Source organism: Cibotium barometz, chromosome 57, assembly GCF_041138505.1.
Source record: "Cibotium barometz isolate CiBa-2024 chromosome 57, ASM4113850v1, whole genome shotgun sequence".
Taxonomy (NCBI): Eukaryota; Viridiplantae; Streptophyta; class Polypodiopsida; order Cyatheales; family Cibotiaceae; genus Cibotium; species Cibotium barometz.
The window spans coordinates 41217348-41238387 of record NC_141102.1 but is presented as its reverse complement, the minus strand read 5'-3'; the positions used below and the strand labels follow the sequence as shown (position 1 = coordinate 41238387).

General features: G+C 44.9%; 1 protein-coding gene across 2 annotated transcripts in view; it reads right to left on the bottom strand.

Moving 5' to 3' along the window:
• The window catches only part of LOC147606762 (uncharacterized), a 68057-nt gene that overhangs the window by 11909 nt on the left and 35108 nt on the right, over positions 1-21040 (bottom strand). The window contains exons 2-8 of one of the 2 annotated variants that reach the window (XM_086791769.1): positions 11460-11521; positions 11311-11367; positions 11017-11088; positions 10705-10809; positions 10494-10601; positions 10332-10403; positions 10181-10231 (exon numbers count right to left, since the gene is read on the bottom strand). In XM_086791769.1, coding sequence (XP_086647895.1) covers positions 10181-10231; positions 10332-10403; positions 10494-10601; positions 10705-10809; positions 11017-11088; positions 11311-11367; positions 11460-11521 — 527 coding nt within the window. Of the gene's footprint in view, positions 1-10180; positions 10232-10331; positions 10404-10493; positions 10602-10704; positions 10810-11016; positions 11094-11310; positions 11368-11459; positions 11522-21040 lie in introns of those variants that run through there. The other variant, XM_086791770.1, reaches the window with a different exon arrangement.

The following is a 21040-nucleotide window of genomic DNA, read 5'->3' as shown; positions in this document are numbered from 1 at the left end:
ACCTGCTGCACCAGCCACCGTACCGGCTGTACCAGCCACTGTACCTACTGTACCAGCCATTGTACCTGCTGTACCGGCTGAATGGAGAGTTGTACTTGCTGTACTAGCTCTATTGCATGAAGACCCGTGGTTTTTGGGGAAGAATCAGTACCCACACGGAGATATATGGATTATATTGTTGGCTCGGCAATTCTACAGCCTATGTTCCGGCTTGGTTGCCTTGTGTTGGGCTGTGTTATGGCATTTGTATATGGATAATCCGGCATCTCCCGTGGGGAGAGTAAGGCCCTCAAAGCTTGTACATGATATTATTCTCCTTGGGTAATAAAATACTCCACGGGGGGGGGTCGGCCCATTCCGGCCTCTACGCGGTGTCACTCGTGCAAGCTCCATTTTCAGCATTTGTGGATGTTTTGTCCAGCTTTATGTTTTATGCAAAGTGATGATGGATATGTGTTAAGGCTGTGGCCATGTTTAAGTGTTTTAATATGCATTGATGGTATCAACAAGTGTGTCAAAGGCCCTAGTCCCCTGGGCACCCGCCGCCGCGAGTTTCAATCCCTAAAGAGTTGCTGAACCCACCAACGTAGGCCACCCTTCCTCTCAAAGGCTGAAGAAGAAGAAGATCCAGCTGCGTAGAGGATTCATCCGATGCTGCTGGGAGAGGTGATGAAGTAAGCACTGGTGGGGGTAATCTTGGAGTCAAAGCAGAACTCGTAGAGGGACTGGGAGCTGTAAAAGCTGGTGCAACAAGAACTGGTAGCTGTAAAGTAGAAGCTAGCACCGGAGTTCAAGCAGGAGGAGCTAGACGTGGAAGAGGTATAAGATCACTAACATATGTCGGGCATGGATCATCCAAAAAGTCGAAAGACGTATCAAAAGACGTATCAGGTGGAGAGGAGTCGATGCCAAACAAGCTCTTATCAAACCGAGCATCACAGGAAATGATGATGTCATCAACCTCCAAATCCCAAAAGCGGTACCCTTTGGATCTCAGACTGTAGCCTGTGAAGAACATCCTCTTTGACTTTGGTGCGAGTGTGGTCCTCTTCTAATCTGGAACATGCACATAAGCAACAACCAAAAACACGTAGATGAGAAACAGAAGGCTTGAGTCCTATAAAAGCCTCCTCCGGAATCATCCCCTCAACTGCTTTTGTGAGAGAGCGGTTAATGAGATAAACTGAGGTAGCCACACCTTCACCCCAAAAAGCAAGAGGGACCTGCATGATGCAATAAAGAACGAGCGATCTCTTTTACGGTCCGGTTCTTCCGTTCCATAACTCCAGTCTGCTGAGGAGTGTAACTATAGTCTATTGGTGAATGCCCTTCGACGTAAGGAAGTTATAAAACGGTATAAACTCGCCATCATTATCAGTCCGGAGAAATGAAACTTTACCCCCATACTGATTTTCCACCATCACGATCCAAGTCCTGAAACTGGCAAAAGCATCTGACTTGTGAGCCAAAAAAAACATACCTAGACTTTGCGAGTGATATCATCCACAAGAAGAAAATATCAAGCCCCTCCAAGAGACTCAACCTCCATGGATCCAACAAGATCTGCATGTATAAGCTCCAGTCGTCAGGTTGCTCGATGTGTGGCCTCCTCCGGAAATGCATCTCAATGATGCTTGCCCATCATGCAGGATGAGCAGATGTGTGAAAGAGATCTGAGCTGAGGTAGCCCACTAAAAACCTACTGAGAATGGAACTACTACGAGTACATGACCGAAGCCAGAATGCCACAGAGAAGTATCTACCTCAAAAACCAAAGCCATCAAGGGGGAGAAAAGCTAACGAATACGGGAGTCTGTGGAATCTGAGAAAAAAAGTTGGTGATCTTGTAGAGACCCCCATCATGGACTCCATTGGCAACAACCGAGAGAGTCTTCCTATCGATCACTTCAATGACCTCATCATCAAAGTACACACCAAGTCCCTTCTAAGAAGCTTTGTATACTGAAAACAGATTTTTGGAAATTCGTGGTACATATGAAACATCATGTAAGGTGGCAGAGGAACCCAAAGAAACATTACCAACACCAGTGACAAGAAGCGAAGAGTTGTCACCGATATGAACTGAAGAAGAGAGAGCTTGGTAGTCCTCCAAGATATGGGCTTGATTGGTCATGTGGGCAGAAGCACTAGTATCACCAACCCATTCCACCGCTTCAAGTGTGTCATTGACCTCTTCTGGAGAAGTCATCTCTGTGATCACAAGGAGTGAATCCTATGAAGAAGTGGATGAATCTGACTTCCATGTATGCAACTTTGGCATATCCCTCCTCTGAAACTTTGTCCTTGCCCTTGCCTTTGGTGGTGTCCTTGTCAGATGCTTTGGAAGCATCCTGGGCTTTATACTTGGCTTTGGCTGCTCGAGAGTCATCCCAAACGAGCAAGTAGCGAGCCTCAGTATGAACTATCATGCCACAATAATCACATTCAGTGCTTTTGTCCTTGGACTCCTTTGAATCCTATTTACCCTTGGCTTTGCCTTTGTTTTTGTTGTTGTTAATGCTGGAGTTCCCTTTTACGCCTTTGCCTTTGCCCTTGTCAGAGACAGCAAAAGCAGACTCCGACTTGCCTTTTCCGTGAAGCATATACTTGTCGTGGAGATAACTTACGACTTCCTCAAAAGGAGGGAGAGGATCACGGAAATAAATATTATCCTTAAAAGAATCAAAGGAAACAAGCAATTTACCAAGTAGTTTATGGATGGGATTGTTGATGTTGCTCACGTACTACTCAAGCTGGCAGCTTGATATGAGTGAACTGTCCAATCTTCTCAATCAAGTTACCTGACTCATTGATTGTAAGCTTCTCCAAATCTGACTCCAATTTGGCAATCTTCACTGTCGAAACTCTCCCATACCTCCTCTTGATCTCCGTCCACATCTGATGAGCATTACTCCGAGTAGAGACAAACTGTGCCTATACAGATGGAGTCATGCAATGGATGATGATAAGACGAGTATGCTTCTCAAAGCAGGGTCCACCAAGTGAGGTGTGGAGATATCCATCCACACCAGCTCCTTCCAGCAATAACTGAGTGTAGAAAGACCAAGTATGACAGTTGGTTGTTGTAAGCTTCATGGAGTCGCTAACTTGGGGAGGATTGTAGGATGGTATATGGGTAGGGGTGAGAGCATGACGTGGATGCGAGAAACTTAGAGAAGAAAGATTGGGAAGAGAAACCACCTAGGGAGATATATGATACTTTGATAGCGGTGCTAGCAAGCACATTACGTCACAATGCCATCTATTTGCCTCATTGTTGGGAGATGCACCCAAGGGGGGTATTGTTACATGTGCTAACAACTCCTCTTGTGATGTTAAAGGAGTTGGGAAGATTGTGCTCACTGTCGCCACTGGTAGGACAATCACGCTCTCAAATGTATTGTATGTGCCACGGATCAAGAAGAATCTCCTGTCAATTTTGGCCATCGTTGGGTCCAAAATAGTTGTCCGTTTGGTTGATGATAGATGCACTGTACATGATTGCAGTGATGGAGATATCATAGTTGCAACTGGCACTTTATGTCATGGTCTCTACAAGCTTGATGTACATGACAGAGCTCCACATGATGCACTTGCAGTTGCAGCCACATCTAGGATGACAGATGCTTAGCTATGGCATGCTCGGTTTGGTCACCTAAACTTTGGTAGTCTACAATGCCTTCAAAGGCATGGCATGGTTTCAGCTTTGCCACCACTTGATGCACCCATTAACATATCTGTGAGGGATGCACATTGGGCAAAATGCATTCTGCATCATTTCCCAAAGATGGTTCAATGAGGGCTGCCCGAAAATTGTAGCTTATACATAGTGATGTATGTGGTCCGATGCGGACCATCTATTAGAGGATGCCTCTACTTTGTCACGTTCATTGATGACCTTTCCAGATTCAGCCGGGTCTAGAGTCTATGCTATGAAGAAAAAATCAGAAGTGTTTATGTGCTTTAGGCACTTTCAGCACATGGTTGAAAATGTGCCAAGTTGCAAAGTGCAGACCCTTCGTCCAGATAGAGGGGGGGGAGTACATGTCAAGAAAGAGAGTTTAATGCATACTTGTCAGAAAGGGGCATTCAACACCAATGTACCGTGCCTTATACACCACAACAAACCGATGTATAGGAGAGGAATAATAGGTCTCTCATGGAGATGGCATGATGTATGGTTAAAGGCCAAAGTTTGCCTCACAAGTTTTGAATGGAAGCTATTATGTGTACTGCATATGTACTTAACAGGCGTCCAACCAAAGCCTTAAAGACTATCACTCCTTATGAAGATAGAGGAAGTACATGTCGAGAGAGTTTAATGCATACTCGTCAGAAAGGGAAATTCAACACCAATGTACCGTGCCTTATACACCACAACAAACTGGTGTATAGGAGAGGAATAATAGGTCTCTCATGGAGATGGCACGATGTATGGTTAAAGGCCAGAGTTTGCCTCACAAGTTTTGGATGGAAGCTATTATGTGTACAGCATATGTACTTAACAGGCGTCCAACCAAAGCCTTAAAGACTATCACTCCTTATGAAGCTTGGCATAAAAGAAAGCCATATGTCGTTCATATGGGTGTCTTCGGTTGCTTGACTTATGCTCGTGTGCCTAAGCAACACCGTACCAAGCTTGCTGACAAGGGAATGAAATGTATTTTTGTGGGCTATAGTGCAGAGAGTAAAGGGTACCATCTCGCCATCCTACTTCTCAACAGATTTTGGTGAGTAGATATGTGGTTTTTGTGGAAAACTTGCTGCAGCTTGAGCTAGTATAGCACAGCTTGTTGGACAACGAGATAATCTGCAGGCGGGCCAAGATGAGAGAGCAGCAGCCGAGACTGGCAATGGCAGTAAGGCGCACGTGAGCAAGTAGTAGCTGTTGGCGGCGGCTGCAGGCGAACAGGCATGGCGAGCAAAGAGCAGGCAACGATGGTGGTGCAGCAAGGGAGCTGAGTCATGGGGATGGAGATGGCAGCGACGGTGGCGATGTCATGTAGGCGATGCGAACTAGTGATGACAATCGTCGAGATGACAGGTGAGTCTAGTGATTGCATTGGCAGCTAGTAGCACATCAACGGTTGTCACAGGGGCGGAAGCGGGTGCACTCTAGACACCAACTTGACGACAATCACAGGCAAGGACAGGCCAGCACAAGCAGGTGCAAAGCTGTAGTTTGGAGACGTGGATCTGATACCAACTATCGTATTTTAGGGTTAGGGTTTACAGGTGTACCTAAGGTGGATGGAAGATATTCATAGTGCGAGCATGTGCAAAGGTAAGAGAGAGAGAAAGAAAGATATATTAACATCTGCAAAAGACCGCAAGGGTCTATCGGACCAAAGTTACAATGAATCCACGAGTAACTAAATCATGGAATAACAAACTGAAAATGGAACAAGAGCTAAGCTAAAACTGAGCTCACTGTCAAGAAAGCCCTATGTGCTACACTTAGGCTCAACTGTAAAAGTGCAATACATCCTCATAAATAGAGATGCAATCCACGGGGACAATAAGTGTGTAGCAGGGTCTCGAGTGGTCGTTGACAGGGCAATAGGCTCTGTATCTGTAACTATGTACTGGCTGTCTATGTCCACAATTCAGGGTGCATTGTGCTATCATTGAAGGATCTCCCAAAGCTGGAGCTAGCAAGGGGGTGGTACTCTCGACCCTCTCGGTCCCGGCCATCTGAACTGTAGACCCTTTGTATAAATGTGATTGTTTGGAACAAGGCATCCACAACTAGTGGGGACGCCACAAACTCTACTAGAACAATGGTACGAGCTACTGATGGTTTTCTCCTGATCATACGTGAATACATCATAACCTGTAGCCTCTCCACCCTCCTCCAATCCTCTCCACCAAGATCGAGAACCCAAAAAGGTGCCCCATACATCACTGCCGGGTGTCACTAGGGTGTCAAAAAGCCATCTCTTGGTGAATGGTTCATGGAAGTGGGCCTGAAAGCACTGTCGCGCTCAAGTCTCACAAGAGCTGCATATCCCCTAGCAATCCTGGAATGTGTTGCTAGTCTCATCCAGTACAATGGCCCAGTGAAATGTGAGTGCAAAATCTCCACTTTCTCCCCTACATATGCAAATCCCATGTCTCTCAGTCCTAACAGTGAGGTATTGTGAAGACTATGTGACCTTGGTTTTTCCAAGGTTAACGGTGAGGTCCCTTTGCTCACAAAAAGCTTGCAATGCCTCCAGGTGCTTCTACAGCCCCTCTTTGGAGCTAGACATCAGCACAATGTCATTTGCATAGAGTAGGATAGGCACCAACATGTCTCCAAGTATAGCCCTCCCAATCTGTCAATAAACTCTGAAATCACATCTATGTATATGCCAATGTCACGTGCATGCCCGTGCCATGGCTTAATCTTCAGCATGAACAGCATAATCCCTGTCTAATCATTAGTCATTAGTGTAGTAGCATTGTCTACAGCATCTTCATCAGCATCAAATCACCATCATCAACATCGTCGTCGTCATCAGCATCATGGAGGGTCTGGATGACCAGTTGACAGCCAGCCACGCTGTTATACAGCAGTCGGCAGCCTTCGGGTGGGTCCAAGAAGCAGGCAGCTGCATTGGTTGAAGGCCAGCATCGGTTTTGGCAGCATCCAGTTAAAGTGCAGCATTTAATGAAGATTTTCGTAAATATTTGTCTAGAGCAACTGGCCGACAGCACCACAGCTGGCCGACCAGCACCTTAATGAAGTATATAAACATCAAGGCATAAATCATTCATTCATTCAGTCACTCAGTCATTCCATCATTCTTAGTCATCAGTAAAGGTCGTGTAGAAGGGCCAAGGTCACCCCTCTGGGACTGACTATAGGCCTAAGTCATGTACATGCAGTCATGTAACCTTTTTGTACCATATTAAATACAAGAAAACCCTGACACCCAATCTCTCTCCTTTGTCTTAATCATGCTTATTTAGCATCAATGTTCTTAATCAAGCTTAGGGCTATGGATCAGCACAGCAAGGCTTCCGTGCATGCAACACTAGTATCAAAGCATTCAGGCTAAGCCCACTAAGCAATTCCCCAAGGAAGGTGCACAGTTCCGGCAGAAAGGATGCAGTAGGGTAGTGGATGGAGTGGTCTGCAGTAGGCGAAGCCAGAGGAAGCATTCCCAAGGGTAGGTACGCATACCCAGTACCTCATTAAGCTCTCAGATCAGTCCAAAGGCCTAGCAACAAGCATGATCAATTCCAATAGGTGACCCGATGCTATGTCAAGGTTAAACGAAAGCAGGAATGGGGACAGTAGTTGAACAGATGCTCAGTTCTTCAACGAGACTTGGAAGTGGAGATCAACAGTAGAGGTGTTCAAACAATTAAAGTCAAAGGCAATAAAGTAGAAGGTCAAAGTCAGTAACAGTCCAAGGACGAAGGATGACAAAGTGTCCACCCCGTCATCAAATTTAGCAGAAGGGAATGTCACGTGCACGCCCATGCCATGGCTTAATCTTTAGCATGAACAGCATAATCCCTGTCTAATCATCGGTCATCGGTCATCAATGTAGTAACATTGTCTACAGCATCGTCATCAGCATCAGATCATCATCAGCAGCAGCATCATGGAGGGTCTGGATGACCAATTGACAGCCAGCCACGCTGTTATACAGCAGTCGGCAGCCTTCGGGTGGGTCCAAAAAGCAAGCGGCAACATTGATTGAAGGCCAGCATCGGTTTGGGCAGCCTCCAGTTAAAGTGAAGCATTTAATGAAGATTTTAGTGAATATTTGTCTAGAGCAACTGGCCGACCAGCACCTCAGTGAAGTATATAAACATCAAGGCATAAATCATTCATTCAGTCACTCAGTCATTCCATCATTCTTAGTCACCAGTAAAGGTCATGTAGAAGGGCCACGGTCACCCCTATGGGGCTGACCATAGGCCTAAGTCATGTACAAGCAGTCATGTAACGTTTTTGTACCATATTAAATACAAGAAAACCCTGACACCCAATCTCTCTCTTCTTCTCTCTCCTCTGTCTTAATCATGCTTATTTAGCATCAATGTTCTTAATGAAGCTTAGGGCTGCAGATCTGTGCAACAAAGGGTATCCTTGCAATGTTGCAACTTGCTCGTGATCATACTAGACATACCTCCAAGTGCCCTCACCTTCCCTGTCTCACTGACTCATATAATGCCATCACTCCCCAGATGATCTGCTTTGAAAATCCCAACTCTTGTAATCGGTGAAAGAGGCGAGCGCAGGGGACATGTCAAAGGCTTTGCGGAAGTCCACAAAGCAACAGAAAATCTTGCTCTTTCTGCTTTGGCCTCCTCCATCATGGTTCTCCCTGTGAAAATGTGATCCGGAGTGGAATAAGACCTCTCCAAAAACCAGCCTGCCCTCTTGCACTCATGCCATGCCTCTCAGCGAAAGAACCCACCTCAGCTGTTAGGACTGTTTCATTAAGTTTAGCCATCAGATGGCCGATCATGATAGTGCAGTAGTTATTTGGGTCTAGGGGGTCTCTCACTTTGTGAACCGGGATGATGGTGTTGGCTGTCCAAGATCCTTCACAAAGGGCACGGTTAAAAGTTCTCAGCCATGAAAGGGGCAAGTGTATTGCATGTGTGTATGATGTGCTCCCCTACAAGATCCCAGGTTGAAGCTGATGTATGGCCTTGGCTACATTTTGAGGTGTGAAGAGGCTAGATGAGATGGGGCGGGCAGGCTGTGAGGTGGCAATAAAAATGGGGTTTGGATTGTGGTAAAGCTTTCGTGTGTGCTGCTCCCATATCATGGGATCTTCAATGGGTGTAGGCAGCCTATGTTCCCTCAAAATATCCCATCCCAGCTTGCTATTGGAGGTCAAAAGACTGTGGTAAAGTGTTTCCTCATTCTCATTGAGAAACCTCCTCTTCTTACGGCGCGCGAGGCGTTGTGACATCTGGTGGGCTTGCTTCTCTGTAATCTGCCCCATGTTTTGTTGTTCTCAGAGGTCCCTATGGGCCGCCTTGCACTCTTCGTCATACCAACTATGGTGAGGCAAAGAACCTGATGGTGGCTTAGATGTGGAGTGGTGGTGGTTGGGAAGGAGATCTCGAGATCTAGGCTGATTCATGGAGAATATCTGTAAGTTGTGACGTGATGTGTGTTAGCATATTCATCCCCAGTCTCTACCCATTTCTGGTGTCCTTTTGGTCCCTTTTGCATGGCCCTTGATTGTGGGCTGGCCACCCCCTTTTTTTTCCATATTTTTCTGGGATTTTTCCCAGCCCATTTGGTATTTTACCAGTCGGCCAGCATATTCAGCTCCAGTCGGCCAGCCCTCCTCACCTATAAATAGGTGGGGCTGGCCTCTCACTTTTCATTCAATCTTGTACATATTTTGCTCCCTCACTTATGAGACTACTTGTCGCTTGCTTGGGACTGTTTTGCTTCAGTATATTCAGAGTAGTTGCTCCATCTCTCTCTCTCTCTCTCTTGCACTCTCTATTCAGCACACTCTAGTGCCCCTTTGCTTCCGCTATGTGCACTCTTTCAATGTGGGATGAGGGGGATGAGAGGTCTACGTTTGAGAGGCGATAGTAAATGTTGGAGCCATAAACCACATCTGCATCATAATCAAAATAGACTTTGGTATAGTGACTAATGGGTTTAGGGTAGGGCTTCTTTGGGAAGGAGCTAGCTATGGAGAAGGTTAGGCAAACATGATCAGCCCCCAAGGGTTTGGGTGGGACGTGAAAGGTGAGGATATCTAGTATCAAACCTAGCGTGCCCATCAACTAATCAACGGTACTCGATCTGCCTTTGTGTGGAAAGCAAGTCAGTCCCCCACAGGATGGCCATGTGCTGCCCCCAACTCCAAAAAGAATCTCCCATAAGCTTTAATGGCTCCATCATCCATAGAACACCTCTAATACCCCATCTCCTCTGTGTCCAAGTCCTGTAAGATGATGTGGTCCCACTCAAAGTCAAAGAGACTGACCTGACATGCTACACATCACGAAACCCTAGCCTTCCAGTTGTCCCTCGAAAACCCCATCTTTCTAAAGTCTAGACGGGCATTCATGCTTACGACTATAAGCAGTGATGTGCAAACTATGCCCCATGGTCAAGTTTCCCAGCGCTGTGCTTACTGGGGTAGTAACAAAGAGTAAAAGACAACCATGCATATAAGATAACTGAAGATAGCAGTTAACTCACCTGGGCAAGGTCACCGGCAGCATAGTCTCGTACTAACACATGAGCATTTGGCTGCACAAGTAGATTAATATCATGAAATTCAAACAACAAACGCAATATGCTGTTGCTAACTTCTAATGAATATAACCTAAGAAGGGGTCTTTGAACATACCTTCAAAACTTTCCTGATATTCTGAAGCACTTGAGGCATCTTACTTGGAGATATTGCAGATAAACAAAAAACCTTAAAACAAAAAAGAAGGTTAAAGTACACTTGAGCCACCTCAAAAAATGGGATTCTTTATGTCGATTATATACCAATTGTGTTTCTTACCAAGGTGACAACATCGACTGAATCAACTGGGATGACTGAAGTCAAGTCATCACAAGTCACATCACAAACAAAAGCATGGATGCGCTTCTCGGCATAATCTTTGTGAGCCTACAAGACATATAAAACCTTTAGTGATTTGGAGCGATAACATGCAAGCCAGGTCCATAGCCAGTTAGAGGTCACATGCACAAGAAAAGGTGAAAAATTGCACCTTTACCAAGTTGACAGCCCGTGGTGAAAAATCGCAAGCATACATGAACAGATTCGGATAGGTTTCTAGCAATGGAAACAAAGTATTGCCTACGCCACACCCTATCTACTCTGCCATGATAAATAGTTAGTCCTCATCCTTAAATTTAGATATCCATAGTCAACAAGAGAAATTCAAGACCACTTTTTTAAGAGAAAAGTAATGTAGCCATTTTGCACTGACCAAGCCTAGGAAAAATTAAACAAACATAAATGACCAGGCACTCTCCGGAAAAAAAAATCACCTTAAAGGTACAAAGAACGTAAGATGTACCTCCAAAACCACGTGCATTTGGCTCAAGAAACCAGATGTCCTCTCAAGACTTTTGCCAAAAGGTGGATCAGCCTGAGCTAAAGTTCAAATCCGCAACACAAGAAGTGTCTATCAAGAATATGCTTGCAAGTGAACCCAAAATTGTTATTAAGAACTAAATAAATAAATATATAAATCCACACATACATGCATGCACACATGTGCACACAGATGCGCCCACACACGTCACGGTGGCAGCATGAAGTGCCACGTCAAACATTTTGAGGGTGGAAATACAGTATTGCTAGCACCCACCAATTTCTGAAAGTAAGCCCCCCACTCCTTATGTAGGTAGTGCCGATCCTTGAAAAACTGCACAAATGTATGAACATTAGAAACACATGAATACATGAAGAAGTAAACCTAATACTATGATACACATCAACAAGATGTATGAGGCACACCTTATCTGCATTCCGTTTATAAAATATGTCCCAGTACTTCTTGGCATCCTTCTCGTACTTATCTGCATCATGCATTTGGATGAAATGTTTGATAAGCATGTGTTTGTATGCCCACATACCTAATGCTCTAATGGAAGTATGACTTAAACTTAATCAATTTAACACTTTAAAGTACTGAAATTAAAGAAAATCCATGACACATACATGTTTCGAACGTGTTCAGTAAGAGTATGAAAAGTACACGTCAAGATAAGGACGTTTAGTACGTTCACATTTTTTACTTTTAAAATATAAATAAAATAATATATGAAACGTTGAAAATTGAGGAATTTGGAAAATTTGGAAAAAACTTGGAAAACTTGAGGGGAATTGAGGAGACTTAAGAAGGGAAATTAGAGAAATTGGAAGAATTGGGAGAAAATTGGGGGAATTTTGGGAATTCGGCGGAATTTGGAAAAGTTGGAGGAGCTTGGTGAAAATTGGAATAAATTGAGGAAATTGCTGTTAGAATTGTGCATCTCAGTGTTTTGGGGCTTTACCATTTATCTCTCGTATTTTATTGTATTTCTCCTATTTATTTGTCTTGTGAGCAGTCGGCCAGCCCTAGAGGCAGCCGGCCAGCTCACTCATGCACTATATAAGGAGTTTCCCATTATTCACTCCTTCATCCATTTCCCTTGCACATAGTTCAACATGAAGTTGCTGGCCATTGCCATTGTAAAGCTTTAATGCTGTTATAAAAGGTGATCTTGTCCAACTCTCTCATTCTCCTTTGCACTCTCTCATATGTTTACTGTTTATGCTTCCGCCTGTGCTATCTCCTTCATGGTATCATACGCTTAGGTCCAGGCTGCTCCAAACTCTGCAAATCTGCCCACCTTTCCCTCCTTTTGCTGTGCATTTTTCTCCACATCTCTCTGGCTGTAGATCTGTGACAACAAGTGGCTGCTTTTCCCAACAGTGCTGCGTTTTCAGGCCTAACCAGCCGGCTGTTTGCTGCCGGCCAATTTTGGTGACTGTGTTTTCTCCTACAAAGGCAATCCGGCCAGTTCACTTGGCTGCATTTTCTTAGAGGCAATCCGGCCAGTTCACTTGGCTGCGTGTTCTTCTACAAAGGCAAAAGGTGGAGTTGTGGCTGTGTTTTCTGCACCAGCATCTGTTTTTGGGTGAGTTCTTTGCATTTGGTGCTGCCAGACAAGTGGCCCTACATTGTCTTCTTCCTCCACGCATCCCTGCCCTTCCGGTAAGAGGTTCCCGGTGGATCTTCTGTTTTGCTGCTGTCCCGCCTCTCTCTCTACGGTTTGAGGGGGGGCTGATTGTTCTTGGTGCCTCGCTTCGTTGGAAAGCACTTGAGAGAAGCGTTTGAGAGCTGAGATTTGTTCTTTGCTACTGTGGATATGGCTCCCCCCCTTACGAACATAGATGACAAGTTGAAAGGACCCAACTACGCTCATTGGAAGCTTCAAATGCGGGTCTGGTTCATCCACAAGGGTTTGTTGGACATTGTTCACGGCACTGAAAGGAAGCTCGAGCGTCCTCAAAACTCTAGGAGGTGGACTCAGGATCAGGAGGATTAATTTGCTCTGGAATTACAAGACTGGGAGAATCGGGACTCAAAGGCGCATTCTGTGCTTGTGCAAACCATCACAGAGGAGGTCTCACCGCCAGTGCAAACTCTCACCAATGCTCATCAGGTATGGTCAAAATTGGAGGATCTCTTTGCTCGAGATTCATCGATGAGGGCAGTTACCTTGCAGGGACAGCTCTACGGCTTGTTATTTCCTGAAGGTAATTCCATGCAGTCTTTTCTCATGAAGGCCAAGGTTATCCATGACCAGTTACTGGCTATGGGTGCTGCTTTGTCCTCTTCTCAGCTGGCTGCTCTAATCCTCACCAAGCTTCCTCCGAACTATGATGTGATTTCTCGATCTTTGCGGTGCCAAGTCACATCCACTCAGTGTTAGAAATAATGCCCTGACATTATTATGGGCAGTGGCCAATGTATTAGGACCGGCCGGGCACTTTTTACTCACTTTAAGTGAGGTTTTTTCCCCGCGCCCAATAAGGCGCCCAACTTACCGTTATGTGAAACGGGCACCAGTTAGGGTTATTATATGCCCTAAGTTTTGTAACAAACATATCTTCATAATTTGAGCTCCATCGTTTTGCTCCTTGCCTCCACACGTTTTGTTCTGTTTCTTCGTGTGCTCCACACCGTCTCTCACACTCACAATTGGTATCAGAGCAGGTTGTTGTTCCTGCTCCCGCCTTCCCTACTGCTGGTGAAGCACTTTCGTCGCGAAGAAACACCTCTATTGTGCTGGTCGCCTGCTTCTGGTGCTGAAAAACAGGTCGCCCTCCTTCTACAGACCTGGGCGACTGCTTTCTGTGTGTCTCGGGCACTGTTCTGGTGCAAAAAGCAGTGCTGGTCGTTTTTCTACAGGCCGTACAGCATCTGTGCAGCACGTGTGGCTGCTGGTTGCTGTTTTTCTGTTCGTACAGGTCTGTACGACCAGTTTTGGTGCTGTTTTCTGATAGTACAGCAGCCGTACAGCAGTCGTACAGCCCTATCTGCTGTTTTCTATCCGTACAGTTCTGTACAGCACCTGCTGGTTGCTGTTTGCTGTCCGTACAGCCTTCTGTACCGTCTTCTGCATCAGTTCGTACTCAGCAATCTGCAGCAGCAACTCGGGTGAGTCTACCTGCTGTATTTTGGAGCTTAACTGTGAATTTTGTCAGCAAATCAAGTCCGAAATTTGGGGCTTTTGCTGTTTTTATGTTGCTGCACACTCTGTGACAGCTCCCACAGGTTTTTTGTGGGAATCAGAGAAATTTGAGCCGCCAGAAATTTGGGGCTTTTGTTGCTGTGCTGTCTATCTGTGTGAAACAGACAGTCTCGAGCAATATTTGTGGACTCTTCTGCAGTCAGTCTCTTTTGCAGGTTACAGTTTGCTCTCATGGCACAGAACACCGCTGATGTGTTTGGGTTTTTAGCCCAGGAAGATAAGTTGGATGGAACCAACTATTCCCTGTGGAGCTTTATGATCAGGAATCTGCTAGTTGCAAAGAATTTGTGGAATTATGTAAGTGGAGCTGAGGCAAGGCCTATGCATGTGGCCCCAGCTACCCCTCCACAACATGGCAGGCAGCAGGTTGTACTACCAGCTCCTCAGGCACCTACACAGGAACAAACTAGGTGGGATTCCAGGGATGCTCAGGCACTCTCTTTGATTGCACTTTCAGTAAAGAGGTCCATTATTCCGCATATCCGTTCATGCAGGACATCTCAGGCTGCATGGGATACTTTGGAGCACATGTATCAGGCTCGCAATGAGGCTAGAGTTGCCTTTTTGAAGCGGGAACTATCACACTTGTGCATGGATGAGGGTGATTCTATGCAGGATCATCTTACGAAGATTCAGGATTTGAGAGAACAGCTCTTGAATATTGATGAAATCATTTCTGATGCTGAGATGGTCACCACTACACTTAACTCTTTACCGAGCTCTTATTTGGGTTTTCATACATCTCTTCACTTGTCCATGAGGGGTAATCCAGTCCCTCTATCCTTTCAGGATTTGGTTGGACTTTTGCTGCAGGAAGAGCAGACTCGGAAAAATGTCATGCAAAGAAGTGGTGAGCAAGCACTCTTTGCCAAGAACAAGGGCAAAGGAAAATCTGGTGCATATAAGCCTAAGTCAGAATCAGGACAGCCATCTAGTAAAGAGAAGGATGATGCACAGAAACCTAAAAAGAAGGGTAAGTGCCATTACTGCAAGAAAACAGGTCACTATATTCATGAATGTCCTAAGAGGATAGCCAAGGAAAAGAAGAAAGAGTCTGGTAATTCAGTTTAAGACTCTTCAGATGTGGATAACAAGAAAGATGATGCCACAGTCAATCTTGTGGAAGAGGATTGGTGCTTCTTTACTTGCAGCTATGATCCCTTAAATGAGGTTCATTCACTCAGTGTGAGTGAAAGTGGTGATGTATGGTTCTTTGACAGTGGTGCCTCAAGGCACATCACGTCCAGAAAGGATTTGTTTGGCAAGATGGTACCTTCTTCATGTGGCAGAAAGGTTACGTGTGCAAATAATGCTTCTTATCCAGTTCAGGGCACAGGGGATGTTATGCTTACAGCCATTAATGGCTCAGAATTTCTCCTTCAGGATGTATTGTATGTGCCTGGGATAAAGAAGAATCTTCTCTCAGTGTCTTCTTTTGCAAAGAGAGGGCTGGTTGTTTCCTTTGAGGATACTAAATGTATGGTCCGTGACAGGGAAAGTGACTTTGCTTTGGTTGCTACAGGGACCTTATGTCGCGGTTTGTACCGTCTTGATCCTTATGAGAGGCACAGTGCATGTGTTGTTTCTATCTCTACATCTGCTATGCAGGATGCAGAGTTGTGGCATGCCAGGTTTGGGCATGTAAATTATGGCAGTCTCATGGCACTTCAGAAGCTGAAAATGCTAGATGCTCTACCTAATTTAGAGACTCCTCCTAGACATGTGTGTGAGGGATGTGTTTTGGGAAAGATGCATCGTCAGGCTTTCAAAAAGGATAGAGTTGTTAGAGCTGTCCGCAAATTGCAGCTCATTCACAGTGATGTATGTGGTCCAATGAGGACACAATCCTTGGGAGGTCATTGGTATTTTGTTACTTTTATTGATGACTTTTCCAGATATGCCTGGGTGTATGCTTTGAAGAACAAATCTGATGTCTTTATGCATTTCCGACATTATGTCAACATGGTTGAAAATGCAACAGGACAAAAAGTGCAGACTCTCAGAACTGACAGAGGGGGGGAATACTTATCTAAAGTATTTGATGCTTTTTGTTTAGAGAAGGGCATAGTACACCAGTGTACTACACCATATACACCTCAGCAGAATGGTGTCGCCGAACGAAAGAATAGGTCACTCATGGAGATGGCCAGGTGCATGCTGAAAGCAAAGGGATTGCCACATAAGTTTTGGGTGGAAGCTCTTATGTGTGCCACTCATGTGTTGAACAGGTGCCCTACAAAGGCACTCAGATCTGTTACACCCTATGAAGCTTGGTTTGATCGGAAACCTAGTGTTGATTATTTTCGTGTGTTTGGTTGCTTGGCTTATGCACATGTACCACAGGAGCTTCGTGGGAAGCTTGATGATAAAGCCATAAAGTGCATATTTGTTGGCTACAGCAGTCAAAGTAAAGGGTACCGTCTCTATAATCCTGTCATTCACACGCAGGATTTTTGTGAGCAGAGATGTTGTTTTTGCAGAGAATTCAGCCCAACCCATTGCTGAATTTAAATTTCAGCAACCTCAGGAGTCTTTTGATGTATTTGAAGGGTTGATACCCATTGGCATAGGAACCACAGCTGATATACCGGCTGAATTTCAGAATTTGCAGCCACCACCTCGTGTGTTTGATGCTTTAAATCAGCCCCAGGCTGAGCCTAACATACAGCAAGCAGAAGAGGATATTGTTGTACAAGAGAGGACAGCTTTGCAAGAAGCTAGAACCATTCCTCGTTGGGCTATACAGACTCTTCAAGAGAGTAGACTTGCTGCTCCATTACCAGGTAGGACACGTAGGAGTACACGTGAGGCTGAAAGCTCTAACTTTTCAGAGTCAGCTTGGGTGAGTTCTCTTATGGATGAAGAGGAACCTGAAAGTTTTGAAGATGCAAGTGAAAATCAGCATTGGATGCAGGCCATGCAAGCTGAATTGGATTCTATTGTTAAGAATCATACATGGGATTTGGTGGATTTGCCTCCTGGCAAGAAGGCAATTGGTACAAAGTGGGTTTATAAGGTTAAACGCAAACCAGATGGTACCATTGACAGGTACAAAGCAAGGCTGGTTGCTAAGGGCTATGCTCAGAAAAAGGGCATAGATTATGAAGAAACTTTTGCCCCCACTTCTCGGATGACCACCATCCGTGTTGTTGTTGCTATGGCTGCACATTATGGCTGGTTTGTACATCAGTTGGACATAAAAACAGCTTTTTTGAATGGTGATCTTGAGGAAGAGGTTTATGTGATACAACCTCTTGGTTTTGCTATGTCTGGTGAAGAGCACAAGGTGTGCAAGTTGAGGAAAGCTTTGTATGGCTTAAAACAAGCACCGCGTGCCTGGTATGCAAAGATTGATGCATTTTTGACTAGCCAGGGGTTCACCAACAGTCCAACTGAAAGCACCCTCTACATCAAGAGAGATGGGGGGGATATTTTGATAATCATTCTTTATGTAGATGATATGCTGCTCACAGGTACTGATGCGGATAAAATTTCAGATTTTAAGTCCGAACTCAAATCTGCTTTTGAGATGTCAGATATGGGTATGTTGCACTATTACTTGGGCATACAGTTCATACAAAGTGAGAAGGGTATCTTTATGTTACAGTCAAAGTATGTACAGAGACTGTTGGAAAGATTCAAATTTCAAGATTGTAAGCCTATTTCCACTCCTATGGAACCAGGGCTGAAACTTACAGTACATGATGGCAGTGAATCTTTTGATGCTATTCTCTATTGTCAGGCTATTGGGTGCCTGATTTACTTGTGCAACACCTGACCGGATATTCAGTATGCAGTATCCCAGGTGAGCAGATATATGCACAGCCCACGGATGCTTCATTGGCAAGCTGTAAAGCGTGTGTTTCGTTACTTGCAAGGCACCAAGTCTTATGGCTTGATGTTTCCAGGGGGGGTGACTTGCATTTACTTGCATACAGTGATTCAGATTGGGCTGGTGACTTCGACACAAGGCAGTCTACCAGTGGTAATTGTTTCTTTTTGGGACACTCATGCATTTCATGGTTGAGCAAGAAACAATCTACAGTAGCTACCTCGTCTTGTGAGGCTGAGTACAGGGCAGCTTTCACAACGACAGTGGAATGTGTTTGGCTACGCAGACTCTTGGCAGATCTTCATCCTTTATTGGAGGAGCCTACTCCGATTCTCACTGACAGTCAGAGCTCTATTGCAGTAGCACGGAATCCTGTGTTTCATGCACGAACGAAACACATAGAGATACATTATCATTATGTCAGAGAAAGACTTCATGCAGGGGAGATCAGCATGATCTATTGTCCAACACATGACAATGTCGCAGACATTTTCACCAAAGCTTTACCTCGAGAAAAGTTTGAAGCTTTCCGCAAAGCTTTAGGCTTACTTCCTTTTGGTGATTGACATCATGCCTTGTACCCACATTGGCACTGCAGGGGGGTGTTAGAAATAATGTCCTGACATTATTATGGGCAGTGGCCAATGTATTAGGACCGGCCGGGCACTTTTTACTCACTTTAAGTGAGGTTTTTTCCCCACGCCCAATAAGGCGCCCAACTTACCGTTATGTGAAACGGGCACCAGTTAGGGTTATTATATGCCCTAAGTTTTGTAACAAACATATCTTCATAATTTGAGCTCCATCGTTTTGCTCCTTGCCTCCACACGTTTTGTTCTGTTTCTTCGTGTGCTCCACACCGTCTCTCACACTCACACTCAGTTGGATTTTGATGATCTTAGCTCCCTACTTTTGGAGGAGTCGTCTGTTCTCATCTCACAAGATAAGTTGAAGGTGTCAATCAACAGTTCTGACCAGGCACTTTCCTCAGTTCAGAAGAAAGGTCGGAGTCGCTGTTTCTCTTGTGGGAAAAGAGAACATCTGTCCAAGGATTGTTTGTCCAAGAAGAACGACAAGACCAAGGGCAAGGCTTCATCTCAGAGAAAAGGCAAAGACACGACACATGATACCGTGATTTGAAGTTCCAAGCATTCGACATCTAACAGGACATGGTTATCTTTGGTACAGTAGAGTTTATGAACTGGATCTGTTCCAAGTTCATTGTTTGAGGCTTTTGGGACATTATGTGTTCCGTCAACAATTGGGGATTATGGGCACGGTGTGTCTAGCAGCTCATCATCTATTTTTGGAGTTCACTGCACATTGTGTAGAAATTCATGGCCAAGCAAAGTTCCTTGTTGTTCGTGGTGGCATCTGAAAGAATGTGCACAAGCGGAAGCAAATAAACATGAGAGAGAGAAAGATTGCAAGCAAGAACAAGAGCTTTATTAGCTTGAGGTTATGTTAAAATATTGCATCTTCTTCTGCTGTCGTGGAGGTCCTATCGGCCTGTTTCTACAGCCGACCTGCTTGTTGCTCTCTTTTATTCATTCAATCATCTTACATTGCCTTATTTGCTGGCTCTTGTACTCTGTAACCTCAAGCTAATAAAGCTCTTGTTCTTGCTTGCAATCTTTCTCTCTCTCATGTTTATTTGCTTTCGCTTGTGCACATTCTTTCATGGTATCATACGCAGTGTGGAGAATGGTATATACAAACTTTCCGCACTCTCCTCTTTGACAGGTTCTCACATTGGTGATTTGGCTGACATGTGCATTTTCCGAGGTGTACTCGATACTGGCCATGCTGAGGTGTCCATGGTCGCACCTTCGTCATCAGTTTTCTTCTGACTTTTTTGCACACTTCAAGATGCAGAGGGGGTGTTAAAATATTGCATCTTCTTGTGCTGTCATGGAGGTCCTGTCGGCCTGTTTCTACAACCGACCTGCTTCATGCACAAGTATATAAGAGTTGCTCTCTTTTATTCATTCAATCATCTTACATTGCCCTATTTACTGGCTCTTGTACTCTGTAACCTCAAGCTAATAAAGCTCTTGTTCTTGCTTGCAATCTTTCTCTTTTTTCTCATGCAATCTTTCTCTCTCTCTCTTGTACTCTGTAACCTCAAGCTAATAAAGCTCTTGTTCTTGCTTGCAATCTTTGTCTCTCTCATGTTTCGAGGAAACAGGTTGGCAGGTGCTCTCTCCGAGGTGATTCCAGTATTCGCGATGCTAGAGGGTCCATGGTTGCATCTTCATTGACTTATCTTCTTCCAACTCTTGCACACTATGAGCTACAGAGGGGGTGTTAGAATTGTGCATCTCAGTGTTCTGGGGCTTTACCATTTGTCTTTGGTATTTTCTTGTATTTTTCCTATTTATTTGTCTTGTGAGCAGTCGGCCAGCCCTAGAGGCAGTCGGCCAACTCACTCATGCACTATATAAGGAGTTCCCCATTATTCACTCTTTCATCCATTTCCCTCGCACATAGTTCAACATCTAGTTGCTGGCCATTACCATCGTAAAGCTTTACGGCTATTATAAAAGGTGATCTTGTCTCTACTCTCCAGAGAGCAGAGACACTTAGAGCCCGCAGGAGACAGAGGACACCTGGCTTTCGGACACCACGCCTATACCAGAGAGAGATGACAGAGATCAGAGCTCAGTTTCACAGAGAGGGTACGGAGCGACTGGCTCGCTTCAGAGCACACCCAGGCATGTTCTTCAGGGAGCTGTGGACACCCCCTTCACTGATGTATACCATTTTATATCCCCAGTATGGTACAGGATGGAGCTAGCTAGGTTGCATATCATGATTGTATACTCCATGCATATAGCTTTGCATTCTCCTAGTAGTAGAGCTCCATCCCCTGCACACCCAGATTCAGCTTTTTTATTCAGTACTTTTTCATTTTGTTGGGATGACAGAGGATACCCCATACAGGTACTCCGATTTGTCTCATA